At 40.3% G+C, this 21,884-nt stretch overlaps 1 protein-coding gene across 1 annotated transcript in view; it reads left to right on the forward strand.

Moving 5' to 3' along the window:
• The first annotated feature begins 1,473 nt into the window (after window positions 1–1,473).
• LOC108786893 (trans-2-enoyl-CoA reductase, mitochondrial-like) overlaps window positions 1,474–21,884 on the forward strand; it is a 52,828-nt gene continuing 32,417 nt past the window's right edge. Inside the window, exons 1-3 of the mRNA XM_018556290.1 lie at window positions 1,474–1,530; window positions 16,441–16,538; window positions 16,817–16,948. Of these exons, the coding sequence (XP_018411792.1) occupies window positions 16,493–16,538; window positions 16,817–16,948 (178 nt within the window). The 5' untranslated portion in view covers window positions 1,474–1,530; window positions 16,441–16,492. The remainder of the gene's footprint in view (window positions 1,531–16,440; window positions 16,539–16,816; window positions 16,949–21,884) is intronic.

Consider the following 21,884-nt stretch of genomic DNA (forward strand, 5'->3'; position numbering starts at 1 on the left):
TTTTCTTGCAGACCAGCAGCTGGGGAAGAGACACATGCCTGGTCAAGTATACAGCTGGAGATCACAGGGTGTGATTTGTAGACTCAAAGCAAGGTTGAAGTCTTTAGTTGTTCCTATTCCACATGGCCCCATGCTTACCCTTTTCCCTGCTGTAGGTGCTCTAGAGTGACCCTTTCACACCCCTTGCTCATCCCCTGATAGCTGCATGTGAACAGACTTTGCCTCTCTCTTTAGACCTCACATGCATGTCAGTAATGGGTGATGCCCTAATTTTATTACCAGCTATGGCAATAGGTGGATGGGGGATGTGGTGCTTTGGTGCACTTTACAATATGGTGCTTCACAATAATATGCAGTGCTGTGCTGCTAAGGAAGGGCAGCTGTACAGCTCTGTGGTAGCACACCAACACTATACAGTAGCACTTACTTTTCCTCCCTGCAGTCACTGTCAGCTGTCCCTCACTACTAACGCCAACACACACTGACAAAACACTGATGAGGAAGCTGACTTTTATACTGTTAACAATGTTAACACATTATTGGCCACAGTATTGCACCTGTCCACAGTTCAGAGTACACCACAAGTCATTATGGGGACTCCGTTTTGGCGCTCTGGCAAATGTATTTGAGAATTATGTGTTTGGGCCTGTTTTGCTCACCAGCTTAATCTATGTAGACGGTTTTCATATGTTAACAATTTGAATTTTCCAAACAGATGTTTTGTAAGTAAAAGAAAAAGCCAAGTAAAAAAATAAATATTGCAAGGTAAGCTGCATACTAATGCAAAGGATACAGAATGCCAATGCATGTAAAGGGATGGAGTCATAAAAAAGTAAAAAAGAAAAAAAGATAAATGTTATCTCATTTTCACAGGGGAACTGTTAGATACTATTTGACTAACATTCAAGTTATGCTGTTGCTTTTGCTGTGTACTTCAATGTATGGTTATGACTACCAATAGTGAAATTCATACTATAATAAATCCAAGCTCCTGAGCTATTCATTTTAAACATACATAGCTATATAATAATGATGAATTGGTAAATTATATTTATAAATAATCATTTTGCCTCTGAGATTGCAATTTTATATTCCTTACTTGCTTTCAGAACGGTATAAGATTTATAATTTGAAATAAATGAATATAGGGGCTTTTTGTGAGGAAGCACATTTACAGAATTCTGATTGCAACAGTTTCTAGGAAGCTACAAATCATTCTTGAGCAATAATGTAATGCTAGTATGCATTCAAAGCTGTGGTTGCAGAGTGCTTAACTCACACAGTGATACAGGCATATACATGAACATTGTCTCTCTTTTATATATAAATATATCCATATAGCCCTGTACAAATGGATGTGACTGTCATATACCGAACATTGAAACAGATGCTTGCCTTCAAGCCACTTCTGTTTAGAAGGACTTCCACACATCATTATACTGCTTGGAAATTCATTACACAGCGAACCTACCAGACATCCTGCAAAGCTCTTATCTACCGGAAACATGGACCTTATTCTGAAGTTTTAAAGTAAGTATGTATATGAGACCGGTCTACCTGCGCAGATGATCTGATAGTAAAACTGTAAGTCCATAAGCACGAGAATGGGGATGGGGCAGTTATTTCGAATCCATGTATTTATGATTTGGTAGAATAAAGAAAGAGCAGGGTTACCACTTTTGCTGATCATACAAAACTATGATGAACTTAAAACTCAGTGGGACAGTTAAATATTACAGAAAGGTTTAACAAAATGAGAACACAGTCAGTAATATGGCAAATTAAATTGAATGCTGAAATGTATAAGGTTTGTAGCCTGAGTATAGTACTGCCTGCTGTACATTGTTTGGAATACAGTAAGTCAAAACTGAACTAAAGAAAGACTTGGGAAAACTGGTTAACAATGAGCCTCACAGAGCAACATAGAGCAGCAAAAGCACCCAAAATCTTGGGATATATTAAGAGAGAAACATAAAATGCCCGATGCTGATAAATCACTTGTAAGGCACCACATTGAAGAAAAAGGGCATATGAGTTTTGTACAAAGTTCAGGGGCACTTTAATTAAATAAAGAGATGGAAAATCTCAGTTATCTACTAATCTTACTTTCAAAGAAAAAATACTTTTTACGGGCAAATGAATTAACTTGTTTAAATATATATTCAAGCAAGTCTCTGAGGAAGTGACTGACCACAAAAAAAAAAAAAAAAAACACGCAGGTTACAGACATAGACAGTAGCTTTGATTGTGCCTGTGTAGTTAGCAAACCTATGATGAGGCTTCCCTGCCAAATGCAACACCCCAAGCTACTTTTGAATACAATATAGGAAATCCGTAAATGTAATAGTTTGTGCCTGCCACTGTATCAGAACCAATCCTCTAACTTGACACCCTCTAAATGATACAAAATATTCTGGGTTACCATGGTCTCTTCAGAAGGATGTTTTTAGACACCAATTAATTAACAAAGCCCACGATTTCGGTCATAGGGTAAAAGTTTATGTCCAGTCATGTTTTGGTTCCCACTCTTATCTCAAGTTCCCTCTCCATCCAAATTTTAAAAAACAGGTATGGTTTTAATGGGAAGTTCTTTGTGGTAAAGCTTATACTGGAGGGTATGATATGAATGTAATGTCTTCTCTTAGTGCATGTGATGTTATAGTGGAAATGTGATATTATAGTGGCAGTGGAGCAGAGTGTATGCAGAATATTCAGTATGGAGCATGACATTACAATCCCCTGAATGAAGATATTCTCTCCTCAATGTCCCTTAATATGTACCTTTAAACTTGCAGACCAAAGACCAGTATGTTCGCAGGTAGTAGCATCACCCTATATTTGATCCTGCAAATAGCACTAGAGCATCAGATCATTTGACCGGAGGAGCATAGAACATTAACACTTATTTCCTTATGTTCCTCAGCTCCATCTAGTGACCATAATGTGGTATTTTCATGATAATACACTCAAATCATTTTACCTCCACTCACACAGAATGAATGTGCATGAAATTTTGCAGGACAAATGGCTCTGTGGAGAGATTATGTCAGGCCTGAGGATCTGATGAAGGTCAATATATTATCTCAAACCTGGACATTTGTATTCTTAGCAGCGAACCTAAAAATAATATAATTTGTTGCACATATATAAAGCATTTGGGAAGCTTATTTTTAAGTACCTTTCAGGCAGGGCTGGCACTTAAAAAAAAACTTTTAGCAGGTCTTAGTTTCTAAACTTTAAGGATCAGTCCTCCCCAAAGTCATATTTCAGTTTATGGCAGAAGCTGAAGAATAAAAGGATTCTGGCAATTTATTATATTACTTGGATGATCTATTAGTGCAATGGGTTTACAGATCACATTCTATTGTATTTGTTGAAAGTTTACATTTATCTTTATGATATAGGAATGGCAACAGCAAATGAGTGGGAATGCCCGAAACACTCGGGTGGACAGCTACAGGGTTGGAAATTAAGGCAAGGGTGTCTAACTGTTCGGGCATCAAAAACTGGTTCTGGACAAGATCTACCTATAACTAAAATGATCACTTCTGGTTGGAGAGAAACTTTATTATACCATAGTTCTATAGAATGTTATGAATAGCTTTTTTTATGAGAAAAACAAATTGTATATTATAAATTCAGCCCAATAGGCCAGAGCCCTAAAGCTGAGCAGCTTTTTTTTTTAATGATAAATAGGTATAACAAACAAATAAATATTCATTAAATTTCCTCTGTACAGTATTTGCCAATTATTTTTTTTTAAGTAATACCAAATAAAGTGCACTGCAGTATTGACATTGTTAAATGACCCCATTTAAAACCACAGTGTCTTCATATTGTGAATCTCCAGCAGACTGAATACTGGTTAAGGGGACATGTGGAGTCATTATATTTTTTAATCAGGATGTGTATTCCCTTTGTAAATATTCTAAACAAATAAAAACATGTGCATGTTTTTATTATGTGTGCAGACGAGTAGATGCAGTAGTTGTGTTGCTTTACTTGAATAGGCTGTTCTTTCTGGAATGCATTGCCTAATGATGATAAGTTTTGTTGATCCTTGCAAGTAATTAGGCGTTCATCCTTCAGAAAAATTGGCGCTTCAAAAATTAGCTGCCCTTTTCCCCATTACCCAGGTAATTAGAATGTATTTGATTTTATTGCACTTACACTAGAAAACATATAATTAAAGTGAATGATACTGAGCGCTAGAGCTTAGTTAGTAGAAATACAATTATTTTAGTCATTCCCCTGATTACGGATGGTGACATTAATTACCACTGAATAAAGGCATCTGATAATTCCTCTTTCATTACAGTGCACCGTATGGTCAAATTAGTGGCAGAAAAGATTCCCTCAATTTCACCCGTGACTTGGCTATTTTTCAGATAGATTAGCTAATTGTTATGGCATATATACTCATGGCAGCAGTCTCTCCAATATTGAGCTATTTGACAAGCCAATGTAGCAAAACAGTGTTAACTCTGATAGAATGCATAGTGAATTGTTTAATAATCAGATGTAATTAAAATTCACCTCTCTCCCAGCTAAGGGAATGTTTTTTGACACCAGCTTGCATTACATAGCGGAAGTCTGTGCTGCCCAAAAGGCAGCAATGGAAGAGGCGGGTATAAGCCTGCTTTTATTAAAGCCTTATGAAACCACAAGCTCAATATTTGTGTATTGCACTCATAAGTCTTGGCTTTGAGATGTATGTGGGTACAGCTCCTACCTGAGTCCGATGACACCCTCAAAATCCTGTAATACAGTGTATTAGGCAAATGTAAATGATATACAAAATAATTCAGTGGTGGCTGCATGTTGAAAATAAGGGAAATGGTTAGGGCAAACAAAGAAACAAGTTCAATTATTACAAGTGGAATCACAGTATTGGTATAAGAATGCCAACGTGTAATATAACAGGTCATGTTTCCCTTGCCTAGCTAAGATAACTGTAATAAAAGTATGTTGGTGAGCTCCTGTTTTGGGGCCCCAAACTACTGCACAGTTCCAAATTCCATCCCAAAGCAACAAAGTAGCAACCATAGTACTGTCTTTTTAAGATACTACTCGCTGAAAGAAACAGGTATGTGATTTGCCTTGATGGAAGATCCTTTCTCAACTACTTTACTCGAGTCCGTCTTTAATATTGATTGGACCCTGGGCAAACATTTTCTTGCCCCCCCCCCTACCAGCCACGCCCCACGGCATATGGCAGAAGCAGAGCAACACTATGCGATGCCAATCGCATAGTAAACAGAATGGTGCTGCTAGGGGTGCTAAAAATCTATAGGTGTATGGCCAGCTTCACAGACAGTACTGTAAGAAAAATTGTTTAACTTTATCCTTTGCGTGTAACCGACAGTCTTTCCTTGACTTGTCAATGCACTCAATCACACTAGTTCCAGATGGGATGTACACATAGCTGAAAATATGGTAGTGGTGCAGCAAAGTAACGTGATTCTAGCTATCTGATAGACAGTGTGAGCTGGGGAATAGGTAGCAGGTGTACTTGCTCCCTGGGGTGAGCAGTCTTGAGAGGATGAGAGACCACACCAGTGACCTTTCTTCAAACAGTGGCGCTTTTATTAGTGCAGTACACAGGCTATATACAGTGCTGTACAGTGCTCAAGCTAAGTCTATTACAAAAAAAAACCCTAGATGTGTCCCGCCACACATTAGATAGTCCTGACTATCAACCTGCATGAACCTATTGTTTGTCAGGCCTCAGAAAACCACAATAACCAACCTCGTGCTCCAGCAGATTCAGACTGAGCACTGTATGTTTGCCTCACCTGTATTAAATTGCCACTGAGGCAAGGTGTAAAACCTGGAGCTTACTAGAGGTTCCCGATATGTGTAAGAGAGGAATCTGGGCGACACATAAACCCTGGACAGGACCTCTCCTGGCTCTCTACATGATGACCTGCTACAACAGTTACTGTAGCACTTGCTTCTGAAAACCATGTGGCACTTTAATTCAGCAGTCAGCTCTCCTCAGTCCATTTAGGAAGACAGAAATACAGGGAGAATTGGCTGCAGCTGCTCTGCTCTTGGTACTGAGCACCAGGAATCTGACCAGGAGAATCCAGCAGGATGTCTCTCTGATATCTCTCTTAGCTGCCTCCTTGCATAATGTTCTCTCACCAACCCTTTTCTTCCCAGAGTGTGTTAAAGAACATTCCTCCTTCTGATATCACACACCACAGGCTTGCACATGTGTCTTCATTTTCGGTAGCCATCCCATAGAGGTAAACTGCCTCTAGTGGCAGATAACACCCAGTGTGAAATGAGAAACAATATGCCACATAACAGACGCATATGTCTGCTTTGCAATATAAACAGTTCTGCTGTACATGAACACAGTGGGTAACATAGCAAATGTCTGTGAGGTGGCTACATTTAGTTTAACCTTATTCTTCTGTAAAACCACTCTACACTTTCCAAAATCAATTTATTGTAAAATTCAGGACTTTTCTGGCCAATATGTTTTGCTTTTTCTTATGCAGAATGTGATAGCTTATGTGGCCTCTGCCTTGTTAGAAATGTTCAAATCCAATTAGCATTAAGTAGCATCATGCTTGCTTCTGTAGCTGTTCAATGTGCACTACTCAGGTTGCTTTCCTTTTCTAGCACAGGGGTCTATTCACAAACAGGTGAAGAGTTTGGAGAAGGCAGGAGAAGTGGACAATCTAGGCCAAAATAGCCGATTCAGAAAAAATCTCCAATTCAGCTCACTTTCTAGTTCAGCTATTTTGTCCTAGATCACTACTCCTGCCTTCTCCAAACTCTTCACTCTTTTGTGAATAGACCCCACAGCATCATTTGTCTCTTATGCTGGGCACACACCTTACAATCATCGCAAGACTTTCGTCTTGCGATGGTTGTAAGGTAATTAAAAAAGCACACGATCTGCCCATCTTGGACAGGCAGATCGTACTTGCGATAATTGCAAGCCCTCCTAGCTGAGGGGCGGGCTTCCTATGACCGCAACGCTTGCGCACACCGCCCGTGCGGCATTTATCTTATGAACATGCCACACACCCGCGGAAAATCGTACGATTCTTGGCAGGTTTTCGAACATCTTCCTAAGGTAAAAGTAGTGCGACCGTAAAATAAAAACGGTTGCACGCCTTCCACACACCTAGCGATAATCGTATGATCGCAAGATTTCCCACGATTATCGTATGATTATCGCAAGGTGTGTGGGCACCTTTAAGCTGGCCATACACCTTACAATTATCTGCAGATTTTCTGTGGTCAGATGGAAAAGGTGCAACAGATTCCTCCATCTACACTTAACTGTGTGGATGGAGTAATCTCCACCTGGGCCAATCTTTTTCCATCTGACCACAGAAAATCTGCATATAATTGTAAGGTGCATGGGCACCTTAACAGAGTAAGCGCACATTTGTGTGTATTTATCCTTTTTTAACAGCTGGCCCCAGTGTGCTGCAATATGCAGTACCTTACAGTTCATCTGAATTTGTAGAAATGCCAGCTCGAACAGACTAGCCTATACAGGGGCGTGCATAGTTGCCAACAGTTAAAAAAAAACATTTCCAGGGATACTTTTTTTGCTGTGCGTCCAGCAAGCCATTTTAGGCAGATAACCTACTTTACTTAGGGGAGTGGCATTCATGTAAAAGGGCGTGGTATATCGCTAACCTATTGTACAATTGAATTTTAGAAATGCTCTATGTAAAAGGAAGATTTATCATAACGAGGACAGAAGTACAGCCAAGAAGGTATAAACATATTAATGTATTTAGCTAGCTACAACTTTTAAGCTGGTCATACACGGCTCTATCCAAACCAAAAAAGAATGATACAAAAATGGGTTGGAGTCACTCTTTAAAATGAATCTTCAGCATAAAGTTCTTTAAAATATGGGTTAACCTTTTAAAATCAGAGGAATTTTGGAGGTGTCATGATGTACCTGGACATATGACACATATTTGGTGGAGTTGTCCTTTTATAATTCTATAATTCCAGCAGACAATAAAATGGCTCTACTTTCGATGATTTGTGGTCCTATTAAATCAGTTAAGGGAGACATCCTTCGATTCTTTCTCATTGCAGCATTTTTAGTTGTACCAACACTGGCGCTCCACTGCAGTTCCCACATTGGAAAAATGGGTCACGGAAATGGACCGCAGTGCAGACCTTGAACGTTTATTGATTGTGGAATATGACAGCTGGGATAAATATTGGAAAATATGGGCTACTTGTTTGAGTTTCAGGCATTCCCTGAATCTTAGGGCAACATAGATGTACTTATAATTATTTTGGTTTGTCTCCCTTCATTATTTTTATTCTACTTTATTGAAGTGTATTAGCTAATGGCTGAATTTAGGTATATATGTGCATTAATGTTTTGTCTGTTGTAACTTTGAAACTTTAATTAATAATCTTAGCTTGAACAACATCTGGTCATTGGAAATGGCATTCAAGAGAGCTTGGGCTTCGCTGTGCTCTTCACCTTGCTTTCTTGACACTTTGAGCATAGCTATTGCTGGAGACTGCAACTACGAACCCTAACAATGCGAACCCTACCTTACTTCAATCTGAACTAAAATTACTAAAAGTCAACTCTAGAAGCAAGTATTCTCTTTATTTTAAATCTTAATTTAATTTGTATGAAATAATTATCCTATAGGTATTGTTTAAATTTCTAGTTCTGTTCTTTCTCAGTAAGTAGTTGCTTAAGGACTACACTTTGATACTGACCTCTAGCTCGCTCAAAAAAAAAAAATTGGGGGGAAAATATCCACAAATGCAAGTAAATAGGCATAATAACAATGTATAAAACAAAATATTGCATCAAAAATATAAGTAACGTCTTATTACCAGAGAATCAGTGTCTTTATCCAGACACTGGATAAAGACACTGGATATAAGCTTTGGTCTTCTTTGTCCTATGGGCAATGAAGGGAGATCTTTGTTGATTCAATATTCCTCTACTGTCTATCTTCCTTTTGCAAAGGCTGGAATGGCCAGGAATGTGTGTGCAGAATGTGTGTTTCTTCCTTTTGCAGAAGCTGCAATGGACTGGCAGTTGTGAGCCCCGCAACCATCTGTCATGGTGACATCACTGGTTGCCAGAAGTTCAGCGGGACACCATCAAGAGCGTCCCAGGTTGCTAAAGGCTGGGCAGAGAGATGTGTATGGCCCTTATACATTTTCCAGAGCATCCTGGGATGTTCTGGCCAGAAAGGGGGTGGCAGGCACGCTGCAAACATTGTGCAGCAGAACAGCCAAGGCTGCTCTGTCTACTACCCCCCTAAGAGACCCCAAAAGATGCCACCTAAGGCAACAGGGACCAGACTCCCTGGTCATGGGTCTTTAGACCGCTGGAGCCCGGGGGAGAAGAGGCTGTGTTGTAGCTGCCAAGCAGGACCGAGCATCAGGTGAGTATATCTTTTTTTAGCAACTAGATCAAAATGAGAACTTAACCCTTGCGTTAGCCCCACTTCAAGGGTTAATATGTATATGTCCTGGAGTTCTTTAATAGCTAGATGGGGTATCTAACTGGACATACATTTAATATATACTTTTGGTAGGACCTCTTACTGCTTAAGTGTTGGTAAACCTAAAGGAAATTCTGAATTAGGTTGTACACAGAGTCAGACCAGCTCTCCAATGAACAGCGGAGTCTTGCAGATTTTATGGGTAGATCTGCTCTCCTGGTATGATATTCAGGGCTCGGCTGGCAGTATGACAGCCGGTTCAGCTCTGTGCATCAGAAGTGCTCTGGTTTTAAGCTACTGTAGGTTCATATGGGCAGTGGACTTTACCACCATTCTGAAAGGTGGGGCTGTGGGACATACAGTATACAGAAATGTACAAATAGGAAGCTCACGTGGAGACAGCCCCATTCTCCTAAAAGGTACACCCCCAAAAGCCCAGACATCTAAAGAACTCCTGTGTGTGTCTGCAACAAATGCAAAAAAAAGCCTGGCTTTTCAGCTACTGGAGATGAGAAGGTAATTAGGCTGGCATGCAGAAGGCAGACAGAACAGGGAAGCACTCACTAGTATAATGATGCTCTTTATAGTCCAATGAAGAGGTTAAAAGTGAAGCAGTAACATAGGAAGCTACACACTGTAAGCCGTGGTGCAAAACTGCGTGGCAGCAATGTATAAACCACAAGACTGACTAAACACAATTACAAATATTTTGGCAGATCAATCTTTTCATATACAGAGTATGTAATTCTGTACTCTGTATAGTCTGACAATTCAGATTTACCTTCAGGAATATCATTCTGCTCATAGTAAGGTTGCCAATATTTTCCAGGGACACCTTTTTTTGCTATATGTCCAACAAGCCATTGTAGGTGGAACATTAACTTCAATTAGGGGTGGGGCATTACTATAAAATGGGCATGGTTCTACAAGTGGCCTATACTATACAGAAAGATGTATTATAAAAAGTACAGAATCACAGCCAAGAAGGTCTTGCCATTACAATTATGTACATATATTTGTCGGTTTTTAGTCTGTACAGTCTTTTTAAATTGTGGCAACCCAACAAGCTAACACATAGGTTGAAGCCTTTGGTGGGTGGCAAACATCCTGTGTAATATCACTGTATCTACACTGCAACAATCTCCACTAGTAACCATACATTTAAAAGTGCCCTAATGACAATAACAATAATAGGTATCTGCAATGTTCATTAAGGATTATACATCGAGGCACTCCCATGCAATGCCTGAAAATACCAAGTGCAATATAGAGGTCTACAAAAAGAAAAAATGTTGGGATGTTATCTCCAATACCAACCCCCGCCCCCACCAAGTGTTACCCACATCTGCATGAGCTGCAACTCACATTTTCAGGTGGAACTTTTACTAAAGAAAAGGTCCCAGGGCACTTTCCCAATTTTTATATTATAAACACTGTATCAGAGGTTCCAGGTTCAGATCCCTCTTCCCAGTGTGATTATTCAAAAGGCAGAACAAACTCAACATTGAAAATTGCTATTGGGGATATTGTCAAAAAGATGTGGAGATAAAGCAGAGTTCAGTAGTAAGTAATGCAGAGTTCAATCGTAAGTAACACAGTTCAGTAGTAAATAATGCAGAGTTCAGTTGTAAGTAATGTAGAGTCCAGTAGTAAGTAACAAAGAGTTCAGTAGTAAGTAACGTAGAGTTCAGCAGGAGGTAACACATAGGAGGTAGCACATTAGGAGGTAGAGTTCAGTAGTAAGGCAGAGTTCAGTAGTAAGTAAGGCAAAGATGAGTAGTAAGTAATGCAGAGTGCAGTTGTAACACAGTTTAGTAGTTAGTAACAAAGGGTTCAGTAGTAAGTAAGTCAAGGTTCAGTAGTAAGTAATGCAGAGTTCAGTAGTAAGTAACACAGAGTTCAGTAGTAAGTAAGGCAAAGTTGAGTAGTAAGTAATGCAGGGTGCAGTTGTAACACAGTTTAGTAGTTAGTAGCAAAGGGTTCAGTAGTAAGTAAGTCAAGGTTCAGTAGTAAGTAATGCGGAGTTCAGTAGCAAGTAACACAGAGTTCAGTAGTAAGTAGGGCAGAGTTCAGTAGTAAGTAATGCTGTGTTCACAGACCAGTAGCAATAAAAAAAAAAGCTCCATCTCTTTTCCTTTTTTTTCTTCAGCTCAGACAGACTTTATTGCCACTTGAACAGACATACAGCTTTACTGTTCCATTACAATACTTCTACACCACACTGGGCACCTAGAACATTATATAGGGACAAAAGGAATACTAGCAACAACACTAACAGGGTTATTCACAAAAGGGTGAAGAGTTTGGAGAAGGCAGGATAAGTGAATAATCTAAGATAACATAGCTGAACTGGAAAGTGAGCTGAATTGGAGAATTTCTCCAAATCAGCTATTTTGGCCTAGATTGTTAACTTCCCCTGCCCTCTCCAAACTCTTCACCCTTTTGTGAATAGCCCTGTAAATATAAATTTTACAAAAGCTGGGAGAGATGGTGGGTTTCCTCCAGTCCACACACAGGTATTCAGGATTATACTACCACTCTTCCTCTGCCACAGCTCCTTATTCTACTCCGGTCTCCGGCGGAAATCTGCGGCAGCTGTATCCTCCAATATCCCCCCTTACTCCCTCCTGTTCTGTGTCAGAGGTGTCCATTCATCTACCTTATCAGATGCTCTGACTTGGACACAGTTTCCATGTGTGAAGCCCGGGGTGGAACACCTCCGAAGGGCACCTCACAGGACACCACTTTCAAGTATGCAGCTTCCTTTAATTAATTGGTCTGCATTCACTGACACTGACGAATGGCAACCATGAGCTAAAGCTGTGTTTCTGGGACAGAGACCATGGCACATCTCACCAGGGTCACACAACTTAAAAGCAGAACTGTCCCAGTAAATCCAGGACAGTAGGCAACTATGGGTGTGGGTGTGACTATTCCAAAGAGCCTGGCACAAAACTTGGGGCCCTCTGTCATTAAGCAGCTGATCTTACCGTACTGTAAAAGCATTTTTTTTTTCCGGCCAATGTGACTTTACCAGCACAGGCTGGCCTGTCACAGCCAACATTTTCTTTAGGTGAGCAGTATTATACTGAGGTCAGCTAGGTGGCCAATAAATGTGCATGTATCATTTAAAGGAAACCAGCAACATCAGAAATATGTAGGCTGCCATTGCTGATACTGCATTAGTTTCATGTATGTCCCTGACTTTCATTTTTTTTAAGTCATTGTCCCTTTACAAACATGCAGAACTCCTAATATGCATAACTGCTGTGGCTCCTTAAGTAAGGAAGCCACTAAAGCAGCTTGACAACCAGGCAGTTGGCATTTTCAGAAGGTAGTCAGAAAAGTAGCCTTAATATTTCCCTGAGTGCAGATTTTTAACAGTGGGGTTGGACATGACTTGACTGGCTTCATGCTGTTTCTGGACCTCTGTCGTAGAGAGTTTTGAAGTGAGAAACAACCTGGCATCCAGTATTTTTAAAGGTAGGTCATTAACGGCAACCTCCATTTTTCTGTCAGTACATGCTTGCTTAAAAGCTAAACTTTAGAAAACATGTACAAATATATAGCTAAAATACAAATGTAGGTAATGTGTTACCTGCCAAAGGGTTTAGGGTTTGAAAGTCAGGGACATACATGAAACTAATGCAGTATCAGCAATGGCAGCCTACATTCTGGTTACTCCCAGTGTGAACACTAAAGGGACCGCAGCACATCCTCTTCTCTCTCTGGTCTCTTCATTTTTAAATTACACATGTGTATGCAGCAAAGCCTGATTGGCTCCTACTGCTGACCCTCCTTTGTGAGCTCTGCTCTACAGGGGAGAGTGATATCAAAACAAAATCATGTACTTATAATAGTTGCACTTAAACATACAAAAAATATTTTATACTGAATAATATTACAATTAACTACATTTATTGGTATTTTATAACAGCCTGTAGGCTGTTAAATGAGGTCATAATACCTTTGATGAATTGTTTTTAGGAATGATTATTTGATGGATTTAACAAATTAACCTAACATATTATTTATGGCCATAATGGGAATGTGCTGGGCATCCTACTATAAAACTTCTCTTTCTAAATAAAAAATAGATGATACGACAAGCGCCAAATACAACCAAACAAGCCCTCCTGTGGCTCAAGGAGTTAACAGAAATCCAGTAGTCTGCCCCGCAACGGACAAGGGATCCTGGAACTGCATAAAAGAAAGAAAACACTGGGCGCCTGACCTGGTGCAATAATCCTTTTATTGAAAAAACTGTGTATATGAAAACACTTATACTCACAAGTAAAGCAAGGACAGTGACACATTAGACTAGTAGTCCTCACTGGATGGACCGCTGCACAAAGGTATGAATGTCCAGGAGCTCTACTCGTAGTGAGACTCACTGCCACTAAGCTGAATGCGTTTTCGGGGAACTTCCCCTTCATCAGAGTCTAATGTGTCACTGTCCTTGCTTTTTTTGTGAGTATAAGTGTTTTCATATACACAGTTTTTTCAATAAAAGGATTATTGCACCAGGTCAGGCGCCCGGTGTTTTCTTTCTTCTCTTTCTAAATGCCTGAGAGATATTAGAAACTTGCTGGAATATATTGAGTGCCTGTCTACACCCAAAATTGAAATGCCTTTCGGACCATCATACTCTTAAAAGCCAAAACAAAATAGAGAAAATCTAAAAAGGTGGCAAAAACTATGCTGTAATAATGAAATACAAGGGTATCAAGGTGGAAAAAATGTCTTGCTATTTTGTGATTATTTTTTCTAAAATAATAATAATAATAACAACAATAACAACAACAACAATAATAATTATAAAAAAACCTAGCTAAATTTATATTTACTATATGGTTACTGTTGTTGTGTATATTAAAGAATACAATTACTGGCAGAAACCCAAATGTCCAAGCAGTATTGCCACATTTAGGAAACATTTGGCTATGATGTAAAGGAAATGAAGAAATAGTACAAAAAGCCTAAACTAAGTATTCCTTTTTATTTCATGTGTGCGATTTTTCTATTTTCGCTGTCATGACTCCTCGGTATATCATGTCATTAATCTTCTCATTTTCCTAACTAATGATTATTTTTCTGGCCTTGATACCTTATTGCCCCCTCATTACTTATTTTTTCAGCTTGTCAAGCTATACTGTGTCAGTGATTCTGCTTTTACTTTGTGCAAGAACTGCACTTTCAATACATCCATCCAATTTCCCTGCTGAAATATATTTGCTGTCAGGTATCTCATTCTCTGAATATCGTTCTGCACATGCATTTTTCATCTCTTTTTATCACATTTGCATCTCAGGCTTTAAGTTCTCATGTCCTTCAATATACTATGCAAAATGTAGGTCACTGCAAGAATTGTATTTAATAGTGGTATTTTAATATTGTTATATATATCAGATTGAAAATCAAATACAATATTCCGTTAAATTTTTCATCTTGATTATATAGGGTCTTATGACTGAATGGCTCCTAAGGAAGAAGCATTCTTAAAGTGACATTAAATCCTCAGATTTTTTAACATAAAACAATACTGTAATGTGCGCCTTACTGTAATCCATGGTTGTTTCCCTTCTCTTTGCTGCTCTTCCTTTTAAATCCTCATGTCTTCTCATGCTGGGGGAGAACTTCCCTTTTCAGCTCAGGGCCTCTTCCTGTAGTGCTGGCTCAGGTTACAAGCCTATACAAACCTATACACAGACACTGTGTATCCATTCCTGAGACAAGGCAGTCTGCTGCAAAACAGAAGTTCTGCAGAGCATGAGAACAGATACAGATTTAAAAGGAAGAGCAGCAAAGAGAAGGTAAACAACCATGGATTACAGTAAGGCACACATTACAGTATTGTTTTATGTTAAAAAATCTGAGGGTTTAATGTCACTTTAAAGGTGAAGTGCAGTGTGTTTTGAGTGAGGGTAATTCTCGTGCTTTTATAATTTTGTTATTCTATTTCAAATATGAGCCACAAAAGAAGTAGATTTCTGATTTTCCCTTTCATATTACTAGACACTATAAGGTAAATAAAAAGGAGCACCTCAATGGTTTACCCAGGCAACAAAACAGCTCTTTTAATTTATTATGATTATTTATTTTTAACTTGCACTTTATTGGATCAGCTTGAACTGGAGAGCTATAAAAGACCCAGTCACCTAGGTGCAGTTTAGGGCTCCATGCACAGTCTGTATCTGAAGACGGCTTCTTCTTCTGATGCTTTCTGGATAAAGTTGTATGTTTCCAAAGACAGGCCTGAACACACACTCCCAGCATGTGTCCTCTTTCCACTAATTATTGTACATATCCCATCTCACTCCTGACTGACTTGCCCCTATCAGTTTCTTTTTGGTGGGTGTTGCAGTAAGAAATGGATGGTGCCGTGTATACCTTGAAGAGAAAATGAGTTACTGAAACTCCAAAATCTTAAACAATATGGTGGGAATTGATCAAAACTGGAGTAGACAGAATCTGGAGCAGCTGTGCATGGCAACCAATCAGCTTCCCTCTTCAGTTTGTCCAGTTAAGATTTAAAAATGAAATAGAGAAGCTGATTGCCTGCAGATGTTACTTCTTCAAAAATCTTCACCTCAGGTGCACCTTCATAGTCACAAGCTCCTGCACTCAGCAGCTGTCTTCTGCTGAGACTGGGGTAACTTTGAAAAAAAACCAGTGAGACATTAAGCACTCTACAGTAGGGCACATCTATAAAGCAACTAACTTTCCCCAAACATTCACTGGTTATGAATCAATCACTCTCATTTAAAACACATGAACCTGGAGGACTCTTCTGTAGAGAATGATTTTTGCATGTGAGATATACTTTATAAATATGCCCCTTGCTGTTTTCATGCAGCCTGAGTTTTATTGGTCACATTTTTTAGTAGTAAAATTGGGCTCTAAAAGGTCTGCCATTTTTTTCCAGAACAAACTATGATAAATAACAATAAAATTACTGTTTCATTTACAGGCTAGAAAATATTTTGATTCCTCACATTGGCCACGATGAAATCCATATCAGGATGTTGGCTGCTCCAGTTAACCCTGCAGATGTTAACATGCTACAAGGTAGGCACTTGCTAGAATCATAATTGCTAATGATAAATTTTAATAGGCAGAAAAGATGGTAACATACTCACTTATGGTTAGTCTGGTTCTCTGTCTGTACGTCCTATCATTTGGTTAAACCTCTTACCTGTCTGACAGTTGATCATTGACTCAGTTATTGACTAAGTGCATCACCGTACAACATCAGCGTATCAGTGTAGTCCTACACTCATATGTTTATGAAAAAGCAATGGTGAGTGTGACTCAAGGTGTTTTGACAGTTGATCATTATTTTGCAGGAAATTATGGGATTTTACCCAACTTACCAGCAGTAGGTGGCAATGAAGGAGTTGGGGAAGTAATTAAAGTTGGCTGTCAAGTACATAATTTAAAGCCAGGACAATGGGTGGTTCCAATTGACTGTGGCTTTGGTGAGTTCTTTCTAATTACATCTATAATTGCATATCAATGTATGTTGTTACAGTGAATTTCCATTTTTAAATTGCTATTCCCTTTGTGCCTTCTTTGTAGTAACCCTTTGCAAGTTACAGTGGAAGCCTCATCCTGTTCATGTTGTTGCAAATTATTTGACGAATAGCATGCATCAGACATGATATGCTTATACAGTTATTGAAATATGAACTCACAATTGCTTACCTCGGACAAGTTTAGGTTTAGTTCATTTCATTGTATAAGGATTGACACAGAGATGCAGATATTTCACTGAGAACCACAGCTTTTGACATATCTGCTCATACTTGAATGAGTTTGAGTTGCACATACACAGTATTGTCCTCCATAGCATAGAAAAGAATCAGAAGGCTTACAGGGAGATTTTCTAACTAGTGCAATAACAAGCACCTCCAACTCCTAAACTGCTCATTCTGACTCCAAGGAGTTCAGTCCAGTAATTACAAGCGATGCTCGGAATTTGGAGAGTTGCTTATAATGATCACCACCTTTTTCATTCAAGGGGCTTATTCATGAAGATTAGCAAAAATTGCTCTTCACTGAGGAAAGTTCATTTTCAGTTTCCTCTGAATAACAAACTTTTCTATTTGCAAAATATATGTTGGTGGATTCCTTTTACCTGTCAAAATATGTAACCTAGGCTCAGTATACCGCGAGCTGTAGCTCATGGTATACTGAGATGCCGCAGCTGAAGCGGATCCCGACAATTGTGCCGGGATCCACCCAGCTTCGTGACTGACAGCTAATGTAGAACATAGTGAGTGCAGTTCAGGCATCAGGAGTATAATGTACAACATAGCATATACAGTGAAGGGGACAAGCATATAATGTATAACATAGTGAATGCAGTGCAAGGGTCAGGAGTATAATGTACTGCATGACATAGCATACATAGTGCAGGGGTCAGGAGTATATTGTACAACATAGCGTATACAGTGCCAGGGACAGGAGTATAATGTATAACATAGCGAATGCAGTGCCGAGGTTGGGAGTATAACGTATGACATAACGTATACAGTGCAGGGTGTCAGGAATTTAATGTACAACACAGTAAATGCAATGCAGGAATCAGAAGCAAGTATAATGTACAGCATAGCGTATACATTGCAGGGGTCAGGTGAATAATGTACAACATATTAAATGTAGTGCAGGGGTCAGGACTATGTAAAATACAGAACTGTTTACAGAGTGCAGTGGTCAGTAATATTGTGCCCTTTACTGCCGGTTAGTGGGAGAAAATATGCCCCAAAGCTGGTGGAAAGTGGAACAATAGGCTCCCCACCGCCATCTTAAAATTGCTAGCCCCTGTTTGCCCCCTCCCTCACAGAGGACTCCCAGTGCCTGGGTGTCTGTATGGGTGCACCCGCCCCCTCCCCATCCGTTCCGCCAGTCAGCGCTGGCGGATCGGAGTGGGGAGGGGGGAATCCCCCCACGGCAGAAAGCCGTGACAGGATCGAGAGGTGAGCGAACCCGGTATGTGTTCGCTCACCTCCCGATCTACTGAGCCGACCTGTGACAGTCTCATTGTCACAGGTCGGCTAGAACTATGAGGTGAGTGAAAAGCACTCACCTCATAGTTCTCCTTTAAGAAAGTGAAAGCACTCTTTAAAGACAATGGTCTAGATACACAATTCTGCAACAGCACTTTAGCAGGTTTATTTATAAAACTTTGGATGGATGCTGTTGGCACGCCACTAGCGCCCCTGTACTCCTCAGAACCATCTAGTAGCCAACTGCATCCTCCAAGCATAATATATATATATATAGTTATTAGGGATGTCCCAATACTAGTATCGGTGCCAAAAGAGGCCATTTTCAGGGACCTGGCATCCCTGGTGAAACCTGTACGCAGACCTGGTGAGACCTGCACGCATCCCTGCTGAGACCTACATGCATCCATGCCGAGACACAAAAGCAGCCCTGGGGTGATCTACATACATCCCTGCTGAGATCTGCATGCTGCCATGGGGAGATCTGCATGCATCCCTGCTGAGATCTGCACGCAGCCCTGCTGAGACCTGCATGCATTCCTGGTGAGACTCAAATGCAGCCCTGGTGATATCTGCACGCAGCCTTGGTGAGACCCAAACACAGCCCTGGTGAGACCCAAACATAGCCCTGGTAAGACTCAAACACAGCCCTGGGGAGATCTGCATGCATCCATGGTGAGACCTGCATGCATCCCTGGTCAGATCCAAACACAACACTGGGGAGATCTGCATGCACCCCTGGTGCGATCTGAACACATACCTGTGTAATTGCTGTATAATCATAGATTGATGGGATCTCAATAGCCGATTGCCATTCTTCCCATGATTATACAGCAATAGAGAAGGGTAACTAGCAATAGAAGACTACAAATCTCAGCAATCCATGGTTGCTGGTTGCCATTCTCCATTGCTGAATAATCATGGATTGAGTTACAGTTTTTCACAATTATAAAGAAACTGTCGTAAAATCATTAGTCTGTGTTGTTTTAGAAAAAAATTCACATGTCCCTTCAGGAAAAAGTATTGTTAATGGGTTTTGGCAAGTACCTGAGGAAAAGTACTTGTACTTGGTCTGGAAAAAATGGTATCGGGACATCCCTAATATATATATACCGTCTCTTATATTTTTTTGGCTCAAAAAGTCTACATGTATTCATGTACAAAAATATACCGTATTACACACCTGCCACCCATGGTGGAATTTTTTAAAACAACACAGTTGTCAATGAATTGACAAAGTGTAGAGGAGGGACTCACCACGATTGGAACTGCACTCATTCAGAAATGCTATCAATGTTAGGATTGCATGTTAAAGAGCTCTCTTCTTATAGAGAAGAGAGGTATCTATCACATACTTTGACCTGCTATATAATCAAAGTTCTTCCATAAACATGGGAATAGTATCCCTTCAACTACACCATTTTGAGTACAACTATACTGGAAGATACTGTGTATAAATATATCCCCCCCTGCCTTATTCATTACGCTTTTCTATCTTTAGCGAAGTGGAACACTGAGTATATAAGATGCAGTGAACATTCTGGTTGCTCGATACAATGTACCAGCACGGTTGTTACATTTTTCCAACAGGCATCAGATTGAAGTTGCATGTCAATATTTCGCTGCATTGTTTAATAAAAAATGTTTAAACTTTTATTTTCCGCAAGTGACAAGCGTTGCACGGTAACCTAGCAACCGATCAGTCACCTGGTCCGGGTTCCTGACACTCATTGACTGACGGACGGCACAATGATCTTTGGTAATATATACGCGCAGATAACACACTGCGCGTACACCATGAGAGCCGGTCCGCTAGACATGAGCAGCCAGCAGGATGCAACTTAGATCTATGGATGACACGGATCGGAAAAGAGCAGGTAGATCACGGGTAATGCAAGATCACCACTACGGACAAGGTATTTTATCAGTATGCATCTGTATCATGTGTTCAGCATATAGCTAATTGTACCTGGGCAGCATGGTGTGAATCAAGTCGTTAGGACGTCAGAAGAGGAGGTATTAACTGCAAGGTGATTGGTGGTTTGATTTTGTTTCACCTGTATTTATTGTTTGATTTTGTTGCTTGACTCACTCCCTGTTTGCCTGACGACGGGGCCGCATGGTCTCGAAACGTCGCTAAGGCTGGGCACACACCGTACAACCATCGCAAGACTTGTGTCTTGCGATGGTTGTAAGGTACTTAAAAAGACGTACGATCTGCCTATCTTGCATAGGCAGATTGTACTTGTGATGATCGCAAGCCACGCCCCCTGAGGGGCGGGCTTCCGATGACCGCAATGCCGAACGGGCAGTGTGCGCTTGCGCACACCGGCCCGTCCGGCTTTTATCTTACGAACATGCTACACAACCGCCGAACATCGTACAATGCTCGGCGGGTTTTGAAACATGTTCGTAAGTTTAAAGCCGTGCGACCTTACAGTAGTAGAGGTCGCACGACTTCCACACACTTTACGATAATCGTACGATCGCGGGATTTTTTCCGCGATTATCGTACGATTATCGTAAGGTGTGTGGGGACCTTTAGGAGATGTGTGTTATCTAAGTCAATAAACAGCATTGACTTTAATATCATGGAGTGCGAGTGACTACTTTCATCTATCTACATTTCACGGAGGCATCCGTTGTCACCACCGCACCCACCCAGTTGGATTTGGGTGTTTGTCCAGTCAGGAGTGCGATGGGACAGGAGGATTAAGTTTCACATCGGGTAAAAAGACACCAAACATGTCAAGCCTTAAAATTGCGTGCGTGCGCGAAACCTAAACAAGCAGCCAGCACATACACACGATTGGCAGGCTATAGAGCCACCGATCGTGTGTATGTGAAACAGCCGGTAACGGCTCTTTACATCGGACGGGTTTTTTCTGCCCATGCGCGCGCCGTCTCATGAACGCAACCTGCTGATGTGAGTCCGCCGTCCGTTTTTTTGCAACGGGCGGACGGCAAGTGGTTAAGGAAAAATTACCAAAAATTTCGGGAAATAAACTGTTTTCCCTATATTAAGTTATGAAACAGTTATTATTACCCAATTTTTTGGTAAAATATCAAAGACGGGGTCATGTCGGGTAAACAGTAAAAAACTACAATACTCAAAATTGCCCATAGGCGACAATTTAAACGTTTTTACCGCTCATCGGTTTAGTGTTATCAGTGTGATTAATGGCCCTAGAACTTTTGCTCACACTTCGACATTGGCGGTGATATGTAACATGTGCCGTGCAATTGTCATTTTCCTTTGTTGGCTTATTTGCTTATTGCACAGAAGCTCCACAGACCTACATTTAAGCCATAGGATCCCTCACATGTGGATAGACAGGACACTCATTCTGGAGACTTGTCTGAGGGTATCTGCCAGCTCATCAGTGCAATAGTGAAGGGTTCTGTT

The sequence above is a fragment of the Nanorana parkeri genome, unplaced genomic scaffold (genome assembly GCF_000935625.1).
Source record: "Nanorana parkeri isolate BGI_ZX_2015 unplaced genomic scaffold, ASM93562v1 scaffold232, whole genome shotgun sequence".
NCBI classification, from domain to species: Eukaryota; Metazoa; Chordata; class Amphibia; order Anura; family Dicroglossidae; genus Nanorana; species Nanorana parkeri.